We start from the raw sequence: 17,684 nt of genomic DNA, 5'->3' as shown, positions 1-17,684 counted from the left end.
CTAAACTTTTCATGACAACTAATTGCATAGGGTGCACGCATCCGCTATGATGGAAACGAAAAAAGAGGAAGAGCGAGTGGTGACCACGCCTAGTGCTATATAGTACGTAGCACTAGGGCGGGGCCTGGCAGGTGCTGGGTGTATTGTTTTTTATTCGTTGATGGAGTACACTAGGTACTGGAGATGAGGTATATCTCGATGGCGAAGAGCAGGACGCGATTTGCCAGTACGACTAATATAACCACTGTTTATAAAGTCACATGTTATGACATTTTATGATTTGGTTTATTATAAAATTATGCAAATAATGTACAGAGCTAAAGCAAAGTTACTCCCGGACGGTGTGCAAAGGTTTTTTTTCAATACATGAAAGAAAATATGATTTGAGAGACATTTGGGTAGCACTTTATAATAACACGCTGTTATAATAAATTTTTTTTTTTGTTTAATTTCTTTATTACAGGAAAAGTAGTATGTACCTTCCCCTCCTTCATACCCACCCCAGCCCCCCCACATCGAGGTTTTTGAAGACACATCTGCAAAACATCCAAACATACAGCATAGATGCTACTGGGAAAGAAAAACAAAAAAAACACACAGTAATAGTATCAATCAGACCTATCTGTATTATGCACAAATATATAATATATATAATAGAAAATAGGAATAAAATAACGATAAAAAATAAGGAAGTGTAGTTAGAGGTGTAAAGCTCTATCCTTTCTAAGTCTCTTCGTTGATAGTCAGGGTATCGATGTGTTGCAGAAATGGTTGCCAGGTCACTTGGAATGTTTCAAGGGAGCCCTTTAAGGAGAATCTGATTCGCTCAAGCTTAACGCAATGTAGTATCTCATGTATCCATCTGTTGTGAGTAGGTGGGGAAGGGTGTATCCACTTAAAGAGAATAAGTCTCCTAGCGAGGAGGGTAGTAAACGCCACAACTCGTTTTGCAGCCCTAGATATTATCGTAGGGGTATTCGGGATTCCGAAAAAGGCAGTGAGTGGATCTGGGTCTAACGCCACTCCCAGGACCCTACTCAGTGTATCGAATATTGTAGTCCAAAACTCTGTGAGTTTGGGGCACGTCCAAAACATGTGCATATAATCGGCTGGAGATTGTTTACATCTATTACACGCATCCGTTCTATCCGGGTATATCTTTGCTAACCTCGCATTTCAGGGTCCAGTCTATGATCCCATTGTTCATCTGTAATGATAATTCCCAGATCCTCATCCCATTTGGCTTTCAGGGAGTCTAAGCAAGTTGGGTTCATCCAAAATATTTGATCATATAAAATTGAGACGAGCCCTTTCCGCCCGGTGCCGAGCGATAGAGGGTCAGTCCTAGAGTCTGGAGGACGGCCAGGGAATTGTGGGAATTGGTTCTGAACAAAATGTCTGATCTGAAAAAAACGGAAAAGGTGGGAATTTGGGAGACCAAATTTTTTCGACAATTCTGCAAACGACGAGAACACACCTCCGGAGTAGAGGTCATTAATGGTTAGCAAACCTTTGTTTGCCCAGCTTCTGAATACAGGATCAGAACAGGATGGCAAGAATAGGTGATTACGAGAGATTGGAGCTAGCCCTGACGGAGCGTGCAGGCCAAATTGTTTCCTAAACTGACTCCAGATTTTCAAAGTTTCCGTCACAATTTGGTTCTGAGCCACCTGTTTAATAGGGATCGAAATGGGTAATTGGGATGTTGCCACAGACCAGAGTGAGTACTTTGAAGAGGAGACTTCCATCCGAGCCCATTGGGGTTGGTCTTCTTTCTCCCTCCTGGTCCTCCAGTAAAGGAGTTTGTTTATATTACATGCCCAGTAGTAATAGCGAAGATTAGGCAAAGCCAAACCCCCTTCCGATTTGGGAAGTTGCATAATCGTCCTCTTAATACGTGCTCTTTTGTTACCCCACAGGAATGAACCTATAAGTTGGTCAATCGAAGTGAAAAAGGCTTTATTAATAAATATTGGTATATGCTGAAAAGCGTATAGAAATCTGGGTAGGACCACCATCTTTATCAGGTTAACCCTTCCCAGAAGCGAGAGGGGGAGAGAGGACCATCTCGTCAGATCTAGCTTAAAGCGCTCCAGCAGAGGACGGAAATTCTTTGCGAAGAGTTCCGTCGGTGATTTGGCCATAAAAATCCCTAGATATGTGAATCCTTCCGTGGCCCTTTTAAAGGGGAAAAGCGATTGAGGAAGCCGTTCCGCAGACTCATTAACCGGTAAATATTCACTTTTCTGGAGATTGAGTTTGTATCCAGAGAGCTGTCTATGTTGTTCTAGAATATCAAGGATAACAGGGATGGACGATGACGGATTGGAGACATAAAGTAGGAGATCGTCGGCATACAATGAGAGTTTATGAACCAGGCCGAACCTCTCAATCCCCTCAAATCTAACCTCACTGCGAAGCCAAATGGCTAAGGGTTCTGCGGCGAGCGCGTAGAGCAAGGGAGAAAGCGGGCATCCTTGACGAGTACCGCGATAGAGCGCAAACTGGCCCGACTTGGTACCATTCACATTGACCGAGGCCACCGGGGACGAGTATAGGAGTCTTATCCATGAAATAAATCCCCGTCCCAAACCGAATTTCTCAAGAAATTCCACTCTGTCAAACGCTTTCTCAGCATCTAGGGAGAGTACCATTTCTGGCGCGCCAGTCGTGGTTGTGAAAAGGATATTTAGCAGCCTTCTGGTGTTAAAGAAGGATTGCCTGTCCATGATGAAACCCGTCTGATCCGGGTCTATCAGGAATGGGACCACCTTCTGAAGACGGCATGAAAGGACCTTAGCCAATATTTTACAATCCACATTAAGGAGGGAGATTGGTCTGTAACTGCTACAAAGGAGAGGGTCTTTACCTTTTTTGAGCAGTAGGGATAATGACGCCTCTGATAGCGTGGGTGGCATTTGGCCCTTTAGAAGGGAGTCGTTATATACTCTCAGTAGGAAAGGAGCATTTATGCAGGTGAACACCAGGAAGGCTGCTGGCCCAGATGGTATAACAGGACGCATACTTAAGTCCTGTGCCAACCAGCTTGCCCCGGTGTTCACCGCCATATTTAATCAATCCCTGGCGGAGTCGGTGGTCCCTGCCTGCTTCAAGATGTCTACCATCATCCCTGTACCGAAGAAACCCTCCCCAACATGTCCAAATGACTACAGACCGGTGGCACTCACCTCTGTGGTCATGAAATGTTTTGAGAGGCTGGTCAAGGACCACATTTGTGCCTCCCTCCCCAGTGATATGGACCCTATGCAATTTGCATACAGGACAAACAGGTCCACTGACGACGCAGTCTCCCAGGTACTGCACAGCACCCTCTCCCACCTTGACCGTCAGAAGGGGGGCTATGTGAGACTGTTGTTCATTGACTACAGCTCAGCGTTCAACACCATAGTCCCCACCAGACTGGTGGACAAGCTGATCGAGCTGGGTCTGAGCTCCGCCCTGAGCGCCTGGGTACTGGACTTTCTGAGTGAAAGACCCCAGGCGGTCAGGGTGGGGGGTCAGACCTCCAACACCATCACCCTGAGCATCGGGTCCCCCCAGGGCTGTGTTCTAAGCCCCCTGCTGTACTCACTCTACACACACGACTGTGTGGCCAAGTTCAGCTCCAACTCCATAGTGAAGTTCGCAGACGAAACGGTGGTGGTGGGGCTGATCTCGGACAACGACGAGAAGGCCTACCGGGAGGAGGTTGAGGTACTGGAACGCTGGTGCCAGGACAACAGCCTGCTCCTGAACATTGGTAAAACCAAGGAGCTGATCGTGGATTATAGGAGAGGACAGCAGGAGACACACACACCACTGATGATTAACGGGGCTACCGTGGACAGGGTGAGCAGCTTTAAGTACCTGGGGGTCCACATCTCAGAGGATCTGACATGGTCAACACACATAGACACAGTAGTAAAGAAGGCGAAACAGCGCCTCTACCACCTGAGACAGTTAAGGAAGTTCAGAGTATCGGGGAAGATACTCCAGTCCTTCTACTCAGGAGCTGTAGAGAGCATCTTGACTGGAAACATCACTGCCTGGTATGGAAACAGCACGGCACAAGACAAGAAGGCCCTACAGAGAGTGGTGCGCTCAGTCGAGCGTACCACGGGTATTGCACTACCTCCCCTGCAGGTTCTATACAACAAGAGGTGCAAATCCAGAGCCTGCAGGATAATGAAAGACCCTCACCACCCCAATAACAGCCTGTTCCAGCTGCTGAGGTCAGGCAGACGCCTGCGAACCCCAGCTACTAGGACAGAGAGGCTTAGGCTCAGCTTCTTCCCCCAGGCCATCAGAGTCCTGAACAATGAACATTGAGTACCACTGTAACACTTTAGGGCACACACTCAGGCCGCACGCACCCTCACTTATTGCCAAAAGGAAAGGTCACTTTAATTTAGTATTAGCAACAGTAACAGTGTATTGCACTACTATTACTACTACTGTTAACTGTTAACTGTTACCCGTTATTGCACAAATTTATTGTTACCTGCTACCTGTTATTGCACAATTTTATTGCACACATTTTTTGTATTGGATTCTATTATATGTTGTACCAATTGCACATCGTTGCGGGCAAGACCACCCGCATTTCATTGTATATCCGTATGCCGTGACAAATAAAACTCTTGACTTGACTTGACTTGACTTGAGCAACCAACACGGAGTACATTTTATAAAATTCTGTAGTATAGCCATCTGGCCTGGGTGATTTACCACTTTGTAAAGATTTGATTGCCTCAGTCACTTCAGAGATGGTTATAGGCGTGCCTAACTCTTCAGCCTCCGCTCTATTCGCTTGAGGGTACTTGAGAGACTTGAGGGGGTTTGGGCGATCCCAGTCCTGCTGTGAAGATTCCGACGTGTAAAGTTTGGAATAATAGTCAGAGAAAATTTCAGAAATTTCCGTAGGGTCTGTTGTAGTGACACCTAATTGGGATTTTATCCTGGGAATCAGTCTAGAGGCACTCACCACTCGTGCTTGGTACACAAGTAATTTTCCGGCCTTATCCCCCTGTTCGAAAAAACTTTGCTTGGTGTGCAAGAGTAGTCTCTCGATCTTACTAGTTGAGAGCAAGTCATATTGTGATTGGAGCTGGAGTCGTTTCTTGTATAGAGCAGGAGTTGGTTTAGATGAATACTGGATGTCCAATAGTTTAATCTCATCTGATATATCCGTTAATTTGGATTGTTCCTGCTTCCCAAAATGAGAGGTAAAGGAGATGGCCTGTCCGCGGAGATATGCCTTAAAGGCCTCCCAGAGCATGTCACTGCCAACTTCAGGTGTGTCGTTTATCTCAAAGAAGACTTTTATTTGTGCATGGATAAAATCCTTAAATTCAGGTTCAGATAGTAAGTGGGAATTGAATCTCCAAAATTTAGAGGGTGTTCTACCCTGGGGGAAGTTAATTTCAATGGATGTCGGGGCATATAATACATTTATATGGTATTTGTAGATAATTAACTAATCATGAACAAACCATTTATATACATTCATAAATGATTATTAAATCATTTATAACTATATTTGTATAACATTTACAAAGTATTTATAACGCATTAGTGGATAATGAACTAATCATGAACAAACCATTTATATACATTCATAAATGATTATTAAATCATTTATAACTATATTTGTATAACATTTACAGATTAGTTCTACATTATTTATAACTCATTATCAACATTGTTTGTACTTGATTTGTTCATCATTAAATAATGTTGTTTATATGTTGTTTTAATGTTGAAAATGGTGGAATAGATTTACCAACAAAAAAGGTGTTTAAACTGCTCATACCTTATTAAAAGCGTGGGGCAGGAGCAGCACGGATAACTTGGTTCTGCATGTATCGTGCTTCCATTCAAACAGACGGCAACACACATGACGTCAAGTCTCACTTGCGTGAGACTTCCTCTCTAGATACTCTTCAATACCTGGCCAGGGTACTCCTGGGTCCTAGTGCCCCCCATGTTACACTATATGTCATGCACATGTATTTTATATGTTAATACAATTGCATTTATCTTTAGTCCTAATTCTGTCACTGTTTGATGTCACAAAGAAGGGTGTATCCGAAAGCTGTCTACAACATTTGTAACATGTGATAAAAAAGTAAACAAATAATTAACTGTATTAGACATTTGTTAATGATGAATAGGCTTCACTTCAGATTGGCCCCCACAATAGCATCTGCAAATGATTTATAGATGTTTTATGAATGTCTTAACAAATCATTTGTTGAACATGAAAAATAAATGGAGATACAGTATAGTCATTTTTTCATATCCATTTTTCAAAGCATCTACAAATGTGTTACTACACATTAAACAACATTATTTAATGATGAACAAATTAAGTACAAACAATGTTGATAATGAGTTATAAATAATGTAGAACTAATCTGTAAATGTTATACAAATATGGTTATAAATGATTTAATAATCATTTATGAATGTATATAAATGGTTTGTTCACGATTAGTTCATTATCCACTAATGCGTTATAAATGTTATACAAATATAGTTATAAATGATTTAATAATCATTTATGAATGTATATAAATGGTTTGTTCATGATTAGTTCATTATCTACAAATACCTTATAAATGTATTATAACAGGGTATTATTATAAAGTGCTACCGACATTTGTAAATGTACTGTTCAAAAAGCTAAGAAAGAACCATTGAGGGGGAAAAAAGAACAAGCATGGAAAAGAACAAAACAGCGGAAAACAAAACCATTGTACCTACCATTTAGATTCTATTCGATTCGATTCAAATTATTGTCATTACACAGCCCAAGTTCAATACAACGAGAAAAAGTTTGGCATTAAACCTGAGTGCAAATGTACCAGTAAAGTGCAATAGTAATATACAATGAACAGGTGATTAGACTGGGTATAAATTACTATATATAAATTAGCACTACTGGGTGTTACAGAATTGTAATACCAATATGTACAGTGATACAGGTATAAAGGCAGTATATAGTCATACTGGCCAGCAGCGTAACTAGTAGAGTAGGTAAGGGATATGTACAGATATAGATATAGTATACAGATATGTAAAATCATTATGTGCAGATATGTACAGACAGGTGGATATATATATGGTAAGAATGAATGAATGAATGAATGAATGAATGAATGAATGAATGAATGAATGAATGAATGAATGAATGAATGAATGAATGAATGAATGAAAAAGTAAATTTTTGGACATGTTATTCTCCATATTTCTCCAAACAACTCACGATATCTTGTTCCGTCGAACCAAACAATCATAGCAACAAATAAATAAAAAACATTAAGAGAAAAACATTAAAAAAATAAAAAAAAAATAAGGAATTATAAACAAAAGGTTAAGAGCAATGTGTTTGGTTAGCAGACATGTCCAAAAAAGGAGTAGAGGGAAGCTAAGCTTATTGATCCCTACCCCTTACATTTATATTTGTTCTTCCATTAATTTTACTAGATATAACATCATTTAGTGTATTACAATATATAATATACTTGTACTTATATTAAAAGATTACAAGAAAAAAATACTTGATTCACTTGACAGCAGTGAATATAGTACAGCACTACATACACAATATAACATAACTTTGTTTATCCTCAATACTAATTTCTGTATTTTTCCAATGTGTATTTTGTTTAGCTGCTTTTTAAATTGTGCCACATAATTTATATATATATATATGGTATATACAGCATTATTGTACATGCTATCATACAGAGTTATATATTTATATTTACCACATATACATATCCATATCTGTCTGCATCCTCCTATATACCTACTTATAGGCTACACCTGCATATAACCCATATAACTCTGTATGATAGCATGTACAATAATGCTGTATATACCATATATATATATATATATATATATATATATATATATATATATATATATATATATATATATATATATATATATATATATATATATATATATATATATGTATTCTTACCATATATATATATGGTATATACAGCATTATTGTACATGCTATCATACAGAGTTATATGGGTTATATGCAGGTGTAGCCTATAAGTAGGTATATAGGAGGATGCAGACAGATATGGATATGTATATGTGGTAAATATAAATATATAATGTATATACTGTATGTGGTATATCCAGCACTGTTGTACATGCTATCATACTGAGTATATGGGTACACTATTACATTACATTTTACATTTAGGTGACGCTCTTATCCAAAGTGACTTACAAGTTCTGTACGACAAGTCAGCAGGAAGGGTACAACTCTTACAGCTGAGGAACAATGTTCATCAAACAGTGCTGAAACTTGGGTGCTGTACTGTAGTATTGAGTGCATATACATAAGACATATTTGTATAGTAGGAGGAGTGCATGGTGGTAGTATAGGACAGTAAGAAGGTTAGTGTTTTATTATTCTTTATTTTTTTTTATCAGATATTGATTGAAGAATTGTGTTTTTAGTCGACAGCGAAAGATTGGTCGGGATTCGGCTGTCCTGACTGGTGGGAAGTTCATTCCACCATTGTGGAGCGAGGACTGACAATAGGCGGCTGCTCTTGATGACCCTCCCGGAGCTCGGATATGAGTGTGTCTGAGGCGGCCAGAGGATGTAGATCGTAGAGGTCTTGAGGGTGTGTAGTTAGAGACCATTGTTGACCGGAGGTAGGCGGGAGCCGTTCCCTTCGCCGCACAATATGGCAGGTCGAGGACCTTGAAGCGGATTGGTGCGGCAATGGGGAACCAGTGCAGGTCCCTGAGAAGCAGGGTAACATGGGCTGACTTTGGTAGGTTGGAGATCAGACGGGCGGCTGCGTTCTGGATGAGTTGAAGTGGCTTGGTGGCGGTGGTCAGTAGACCATCTAGCAGTGCATACAAGATACAAGATACAAAATACAAGAGTTTTATTTGTCACGGCATACAGGTATACAGTGAAATGCGGGGGGTCTCGCCCGCAACGATGTGCATAATACAAGTAATAATAATAATAATAAGAGTCCAACCAATAGAGCGACATAGTGCAATAAACAAGTAAACAAAGTAGGCATATCGGTATCTGTACATGAGTTATTTACAGAGCATGGTAGGACATGCAAGGTCCTGTGGTAGTGCAGTACCCTGTTAGCTATGGATGAGGCACTGGGTCTTTATGTACACTGCTATACAATGCTATATTATACAATCACAAGCTATACTATTCTTAAAGTTACCTTTCCTTCTGTAAAGTGTCCATAGTGTGAGCGTGTGCAGCATGAGTGTGTGTGTGCTCATGTTAAAGTGGCTGCTAGTGTGTGAGCGTGAACAATGTGTGTGTTGTGTGTGTGCCGTAGTCGAGGTGAGACATGACTGTTGATTGGACAACAACTATAGTAGGGTGGGTAGTCCATGCATCAACCATGCAGAGTACCAAGCGGGTGATTTGCTTGGTACTCAAATCAGTAGTTTTACGGCTGAGCGATGACTTGTGGAAATGTTGTGTTTTGGTCCCCAGGTGTTCCAGGTGCACAGTTCCAACCGGCTCCCATCACACATGCCCCGGCCACAGTGGGTGAGCCAAGCAATACTTGATTTGACCTGATGTGATTTATTTGACAGCGTTGAGGAAGTCACAAAAGGAGAAGTCATCAAAGATGACTGGGTCGTGTAGAGGTCTAAGCACTCGCCTACCACTGCAGAGACCCGGGTTAAATTTCCAGCAATGGCATTGGTACGACCGGCTTGGTCAGATGTTCCTACGAACACATTTTTACACATAATTATGGTTCCCCAAGCAGACAGTTTCACAACAGGAATGTGCGACAGGTACAACAATGTTCTTGGGATGAGGAATGGTGCGTTCCATATGCTGCACGGGGCGTCCAGGTGAGCGGAATACCAGGGCGGTGGTCCTGGGGCACAGAGAGAACAGGATTAGCGACAAGGCAATTCAACAAGGTTTGAGTAGCAAGGCTAGAGCTAGTCGTCGTACCTAGGAAGTAAGGTTAACACTCCGACGAGGGTAGAACAGGATCTGCGGGCTGAAGTATCCTCACGCTGATGAGGGAATCCGTCACAGCCGTGTTGATTGATGGGCTGGCAGTGTGGGAAACCGGGGAACAGATGCTGCCCATATAAGGGTGTGAGAGGATAAGGGGTGAGGGAGGCTTCCGCCGTGATGGTGATGGTGAGGAAGGCTCTCGCCGTGATTACAACAATAACTTTAATCGTCATTATGTTTACAAAAAACACAAGGAACGTGATAAGGCATTTACAGTACAGTACATACACTTTTTTCACAAAAAAAAAGAAGCAAAACAGTGATACAACGAGACAAGACAATAAAATGCAATGGCTAAGTAAGGACATGTTGTCAGTGCAAAATAGAGTTTAAAATTCCAGTGTAGTCATATGCAGTAATATAATGTAGTCATATGCAGTGATATAATGTAATCAGAGGCTAAAAGTGGAATGTTTTGCAAAGCACCTTAAAACTCAATACTTTAATGTCCATTGGTCAGTTTAAATCTATAATGGCCAACCATTTCACCTCAGTCTGTAACTGTTTTGATTGATTTGAATTGTTTAATTGATTGATGTCTGTTTTTATATAGTTTTTGTATTATGTATTGTTCCCCTACGTCATTGTAAATGAGAGCCTGCTCTCAATGATCTTTCGAGATTAAATAAAGATTGATGGGGGCCCAAAAAGCCCAAAAATAAATAGAATAAAAAAGATAAAGATTTATGAATGAATGAGTACATACAGTATGTGGAAGTACAACACAGGAATGCACCCACATGCGTGAGTGAGCGTTTATGTGATAGTGTGGAATGTAATCAAAGGAGTACAGCTCCACACTATCACATAAACGCTCACTCACACACGCATGGATACACGCACACACACTAACCAAACTGAAACAGATTACCCACTATTTATAAATGACACACAAGAGGGACCGTGGCATTCTTGTGAACATGAGTCCGAGATTGAGTCACGTGGGCAGAGCCCACCACTGCATACGAAAACAAGAGATGGAAGAGAATTGTGTGTGTGTGTGTGTGTGTGTGTGTGTGTGTGTGTGTGTGTGTGTGTGTGTGTGTGTGTGTGTGTGTGTGTGTGTGTGTGTGTGTGTGTGTGTGTGTGTGTGTGTGTGTGTGTGTGTGTGCGTGTGCGTGTGTGTTATTCACTTAAATGGATGCTGAGAGCACTAGAGCTCGTTTTTATGGTGCAGTACCAGACAGTCAAGCACGTGATTGAATTAGAGGCGCTCTAAACTGGTCAGGGTGGGGTTACAGTTATACAGTATCTCAAGACCCAGCCATTATTGCAGAGATGGAGCACACACTGAACTGACTGTGGGAACATACAGCATGTTATACTGTATTTCTTATAATACTATAGAGATGAATAGTATTTGATTCTGATAGTAATGAAGGCTGTGATATCCGAATTGGTTTAATTTCCCAATAGGTAAATGTGTCTCTGGGTCAGTTTACAGTGTTGACATTGTGGATGAGCAGATGTTTCCCGTACTGGCTCCACTTTCCAAACTTGACAAAGTGTTTATAGTCTTACATCATTTCGAGAATCGTGCCGGATCTGGTAAATAGAGACCCAAGAGGATTTTGTACATGTGGGTTCAAGCAAATATGCTTTAAATAAAGAAGGATAATACATTTAAAAGATGAATGAATGAATGAATGAATGAATGAATGAATGAATGAATGAATGAATGAATGAATGAATGAATGAAATGTGCAATGAGATGAGACAGTTCCTGTCTTCTAAGTGGGCAAGACTTTTACACAGGTAAGATTGCAGGAGTCACAAACAAACTAGTTTTGCACTGAATCTACAGATTTCAGAGATTAATTCTAGGCTTAAAAATACAGTCTGTCCAGTTTACTTATAATGGAAGTCCAAGAGCAGTGGGTGGCAGTCTGTAATGAATCCTACCTAGGCACTCCTGACTGTGAATTAGAAATCCTTTATTATTACATGGATGTCCTCTGACGTGTTTCGACTCACAATGGAGTCTTCATCAGGGAGTAAAGGAACAGTGATAGCAGGTGTCCAGTTTAAAACAAATCAACCCCCCTCAATTCTATCGTCCATGAAGGGGCATAGTATATAGAAGCAGCCTGCCTCACAGAGAAGCACACACACAGACAAAATGACAGAAGATGGGCTGCCTTTGATTACACCTAAACTCTGATTAGAATAACCAGCCATCTATCCAGACATTATTTTGGCCATAATCTGACAGGGAACGTTAGATGTCTAGTCTAGCAATACATAGCTAGCCTTGCACTGAATAACCATATACTTTAACTCTTATTTTTAAATATGGATTGGATTGTGAACGTGATATATCACAAGAAGCACTCAACATCTATGAATGAACTTAATACTCTCAATTTACCATCTTTGCATGATAATGTTTGCAAACACATTGCTTTTCTTATTAATCTGTAGCCATATATGCAGGCCTGATTAAAACATATTGGTTCTGGCAATTATTATAATAGCCTGAACAATACAGGAATATCAACATAGTGACACTGGTCTGTTGAGAGCATGACTGACCCTTAGACGCTGTATTATAGCCACAGAAATCTACACTTTAAAGGGGAACTACGCCCAATTTCAGAATTCATACATGTTAGTCATCTGTTCTAAGACAAAGATATTTGTGAAAAATAGCAACTCTCTCCCAAATCCAGAAACTAGAGGGCTAAAACTCAAACGTGTGGTGTCATCAAGTATAACGTCTGAAGCCGATCCATAGACAATACATTGGTAAAGATTTTATAGATGACACTGAGCACTGAGACAACTACTATGAAGCAAATTTTGATATATAAAATAAAACACAAAATGAATTGTCGGATACATTTTTGGCTGCCAGCCAACACAGGATAATCTTACCGTATAGAGTTGAGACAGGAGGACACAAGGGAAGTCCAGGGACAAAGACGAGACAAAGCATCCATCTTCTGTTTTGTGTTTCTACCTAGTGGCCAACGTGGTGGTGGGAACCGCCAGTCTGAGGGACTTGCCAGGCCAGGCCATGTGTCTCCACTGCCAGCAGTTGGTGGTCACCAGGACAGAGCACGAGCCAGGCCTGTTGGCCTGTGCCATCTGTTTCGGCCTCACCATCTTTGGGTAAGGTTGTTGTTGTTTTTTGCAGGTCATAGTCCTTTATCACAAAAATGTAATGTTAAAGAAAGAATTTAAGTAATATTTCAGTGCCCCACTCTGCCCTACATATTCCATCTACTTGCACTTGATCTTGTTGAATTATCTTGCTCTAAAAAAAGCTAAATCAGAATATAGCTCTGTTTTACTTGAGTGTTTACAATTACCCATGTAAACAAACAGTTTTGCAGAAACAAAATGCTAAATGCAGTGCAATCACAGCTTTGGGCCTAGCATTACAGACTGGGACTTTAAACGGTTGGTCACAAGCCAGAAATGGTTTGTGGGTCTGTCTCTAGTGGGTCACCACACATGACAAGAGCCTATTACTCAATCAATACTTATCTACTGCCTACAACTGAAAATGGGGGACCCTGATGTAAACAAGACGAAAGTCTTTCTCTGGTCTGCAACCCCTTAACAATTGTGTGTATTGAGCTGTACTGTATTGTACCCATTCTGCAATCTGTTAATACAGTTTTCAATCAATCAATCAATCAATCAATCAATTCAATTCAATCAAACTGTCTTACACTGTAATCATAACTACCTACCTCAACCTATAGTCTATCCATTTAACACTGTGATATCCATGTACAATGACACTGTAATGTATATACTATATGTATCTATATCTGTATGAATATATCTGCATACCTGTATACATATTACATACCCACACTGTACACTGTATATACTTTATCTATATCTTTATATATATACCATACCTACTCTTATTAGTTATACCACTGGCTAGTATGGTTTACTACCATAGTGTATTTATACACTATACTGTATATACATAAAATACAGTACAACAGAGTAGCTCTGTTATATATATTCCATATAATCATTTGTTACACTGTATATTGTTACATTTAGTCATTTAGCTGACGCTTTTATCCAAAGCGACTTACAAGTTCTGTACGACAAGCCATCAGAAAGGGCACACTTAACAATTTGTTACCTTGTGTAACGGGGAAGCCCGTGGGTATGTCCACACACAGTCACGGAAACAGGTGTGTTGACGAGTGACTGTGGCAGTGCGGGCTGGTAAATTAAACTCACTTCCCCATAACAGGGTTAACAGACGCATAGGTACGGTAGTTAGGAGTGAATTCACTTCTTAGTGCAGCGGCCTGTGTCGTCGCCCGCGGACGCGGGAGCCCCCTGTTCGACTCCCCCTCGGGACATTAACATTTAACATCAAACACAACGCAGACCAATATGATCCGTCACACTTGCACTCTGCCAACTTATTTTCGTTGTACTGTACTGGTGCTGTACGATGACAATACATTTGAGTCTAATCTAATCTAAAAAAAAAAAAGCCTGTGCAATGTGGGTCTCAGGCTGAAACAACTAAAGGACCCCTGGGTTTAGTTATTATCACTTGCCCCACTCGCCCTGAATTAAACACTGAAACATTTCACACAGTGCACAGTGAGTGCACCATTACCTTTACGTTAGTTTCGTGGCCAACTACCAGTAAGGAAGGGCTGGGTATCCACTATGACGCACAGCATGTATTGTGAAGAGAAAGGACTCTAACCTTTGACAACATCATCAATTAGGGGGGAATTGTTTAATTCTTCTGAACTCGCCCTTTAATACATTGTACAATGGCACCACACATTTCAGGACTCATGAATGGTGGCGCTTCTGCCCAATCCAATGTGTTCATTCCCTGTAGTCAATTGACCATATTCACACGGTAGCCATTTTGCTCTTATGTCATGCTCAGGTGGGGTTCCTTTCCACCCGGTTCCCAACTGAGTATGACATAAGAGCAAAATGGCCGCCATGTGAATATGGTCAATGAACAACAGTTCAGAGTGAATCTAAAACAATAGTTCCCAACTGGAGACTGCCAGGAGTCCTTCAGTGCCCACAGGGGTTCCATTTCACTATTAAATGGTGCATTTTATATAGAGCTTTTATTCAAAGCGCTTTACAATTTTGTTCCTCACATTCTACCCATTCACTCCGACGGCAGAGGCAACCATGCAAGGTGCCAAGCTGCTCATCGGGAGCAGTTAGGGGTTAAGTGTCTTGCTCAAAGACACTTCGACACTCTACCCGGGAGGAGCGGGAATCGAACCGGGAACCTCCGGATTACCGGACAACTGTTCTACCTCCTGAGCCACTGTCTCCCCTACTATCATGTCATTACTTATCACAATCAGATAATGTGTAAGGATGATATCTTCTCCTCTGTCAAAGTTGCATCAAATGAAGGTCTGTGTGGGGTAATGTGCATCTATTTTAGCACTGACATGCACAGAATGAAAAGAAAATTAATAATTGTACATTTGACACGCCTTCAACCAGGAAATAGACACCAGCAATGATTTCTCAATCTGAAAAGGACAAGAAAGGGGTCGACGTCAAACAGTTTGGGAAGCCCTGAGCTAGAATAATCCCTTTTCTGTGTGGCCTACAGGTGCGTTCTGTGCTGCTGCATCCCGTTCTGCGTGGACTCCTGTCTAGATGTGGAGCACAGCTGTCCCACATGCACCAGAGTCATCTACATTTACAAACGTAGATGTTGATGAGAGACGACAAAAGCACTCGACAAGACCCTGTGGACTTACTGCAGTTGTGCTGCATTCTTTGTGATACTGAAGATCACCTTTTGAATGTTGATCGTTAGCCTCTGAAAATTATCCACGCCTTTTAAAAGGTGTCTTTCACTTGTACCATGAAAGCCTTTCTCCTCAATTAGCGATGTGGACAACAGTAGTTTGAACTCTTAGTTGACGTTTTTGAAGTGTGATATGTATAGTGGGTAATAAATAGTTTGCCCCAATGAATGAAGGACGTATGGCATGTACACATACATTTTATGTCGCCTATTGTTTCAAGTTTCTTTATTAGTTGACATGCAAAGATACATTGTGGCCTTTTCAACGTTCTAACGTTCTAACGTTTAAACGTTCTATTTGAAGTGAAAGTCCCTCGTTGGAATTTATCATTTTAAAGAAGAAATTGTACACCTTCTTGCTCATGTTTTTAATATTTTCATTGAAATCTGAAGACATTTTTATAATTGTTTTTGTATTTGTGTGCTCTCACTATCTTGTTTTCATTTGTGTTTGTTTTAATGTTGTGTGAACATGTTCTGTATGCTGCCTTCTTGGCCAGGGCCCACTTGACTTGAAAGAGGTGGAGATATCAATGTGATTATTACCATGGTTAAATAAAGGATTGATATAGAAACAATAAAAATCAAGTCTCAAGTCTGTAAATCATGTTATGATTTCTCAAAACGCAACTTAGTGACTGAAACACCAGCTGGTTATGACGTACAATTAGCATAGATTTCAATGGTGACACTCACACTCATGGTTAAAACACAAACATAACTAACTGGGTTTAAACACACAATAACATAGAAAGAGAATAAATCGCACAATTATAACATTTGTAAAACAACTAGAACATACGGTTATCCTATAACCATAGTTATATGAGTATAGCGAGCGCTCTGCGCTCTAGTGGAACCTATCCTTTATCAATCTATGCAGTAACATGAGCAGGCACACACTCATGCCGCACACGCCCACACTTATGGCCAAAAAGGAAAGGTCACTTTAAAAATAGTATAACAGTAACAGTGTATTGCACTACCAAAGGACCCAGCATGTCCTATATGCTCTGTAAATAACTATGTACAGATACCGAGATGTCCCACCATGTTACCTGTTACCTGTTTATTGCACAATGTTGTTTTTTATGGGATTCTATTATATGTTGTACCACTGTATTGCACATCGTAAACCTTTTCTGCTCTATGAAGCTGATTTTGTTTTCAGAACATCACACAAATATTAGTGTAACTGAGGGGTTACAAAACCCTGACTGTATTAAAGATTGTGATAGATTAAACCACTGCTAATTATTATTATTATTATTACTTGCCAGACAGTACAGTATTATATGGCAGACACTCAGAATAAGACGGCACGGTGACAAGGAAATATCATTTATAGTATTTATTATTATGCAGCAATGTACATGTAGCAGGGTGGATTATCCCTGCTTCGTGGGAACGGTTGCTGGCAGTCAGGAGGTAGCTGGACACAGCAGAACTCTGTCTGGCTGCACCCTCGTCTTTGGGCCTGGGGCGTCGACTGGAGGCTGGTAGTGTGAGTGGATGGGGCCCGGGATTTACCAACCTGGTCTGGTACTCTGGTCTTCCTTCCCTGTCGCAGGGCGGTCAGCAGTACTCCCCAACACGCTCCCACTCCTCCCAGTCGCTCCTTAGACCCTCCCACACCTCGTGACTGAATTGTAATCAAATACTCTGAGTTCCCCCCGCAAGCAGTACCCTCCCTCAATGACCCTAGAAACCTTCCACTGAAAAGGGGAGAGTTGGGTAGGAAGGGGTTAACCATATATATACGTTACCCACACCAAAAGAGTTAATGCAGGGCACAGGAATGGACACGCACACAGAACCCCATTCAAGTCTTTA

General features: G+C 40.9%; 1 protein-coding gene across 3 annotated transcripts in view; it reads left to right on the top strand.

The window, feature by feature from the left end:
* LOC311240042 (lipopolysaccharide-induced tumor necrosis factor-alpha factor homolog) overlaps positions 1 to 16,297 on the top strand; it is a 34,229-nt gene extending 17,932 nt beyond the window's left edge. For all 3 annotated transcript variants that reach the window (XM_084328542.1, XM_084328541.1, XM_084328543.1), the window contains 3 exons: positions 9,518 to 9,574; positions 13,027 to 13,174; positions 15,651 to 16,297. In XM_084328542.1, the coding sequence (XP_084184668.1) occupies positions 9,518 to 9,574; positions 13,027 to 13,174; positions 15,651 to 15,759 (314 nt within the window). In that variant the 3' untranslated portion in view covers positions 15,760 to 16,297. The remainder of the gene's footprint in view (positions 1 to 9,517; positions 9,575 to 13,026; positions 13,175 to 15,650) is intronic.
* Positions 16,298 to 17,684: the final 1,387 nt, after the last annotated feature.

This window comes from Notolepis coatsorum (genome assembly GCF_963971535.1).
Source record: "Notolepis coatsorum genome assembly, chromosome: 14".
Classification (NCBI taxonomy): domain Eukaryota; kingdom Metazoa; phylum Chordata; class Actinopteri; order Aulopiformes; family Paralepididae; genus Notolepis; species Notolepis coatsorum.
This window is presented reverse-complemented; position numbering and strand designations above follow the sequence as displayed.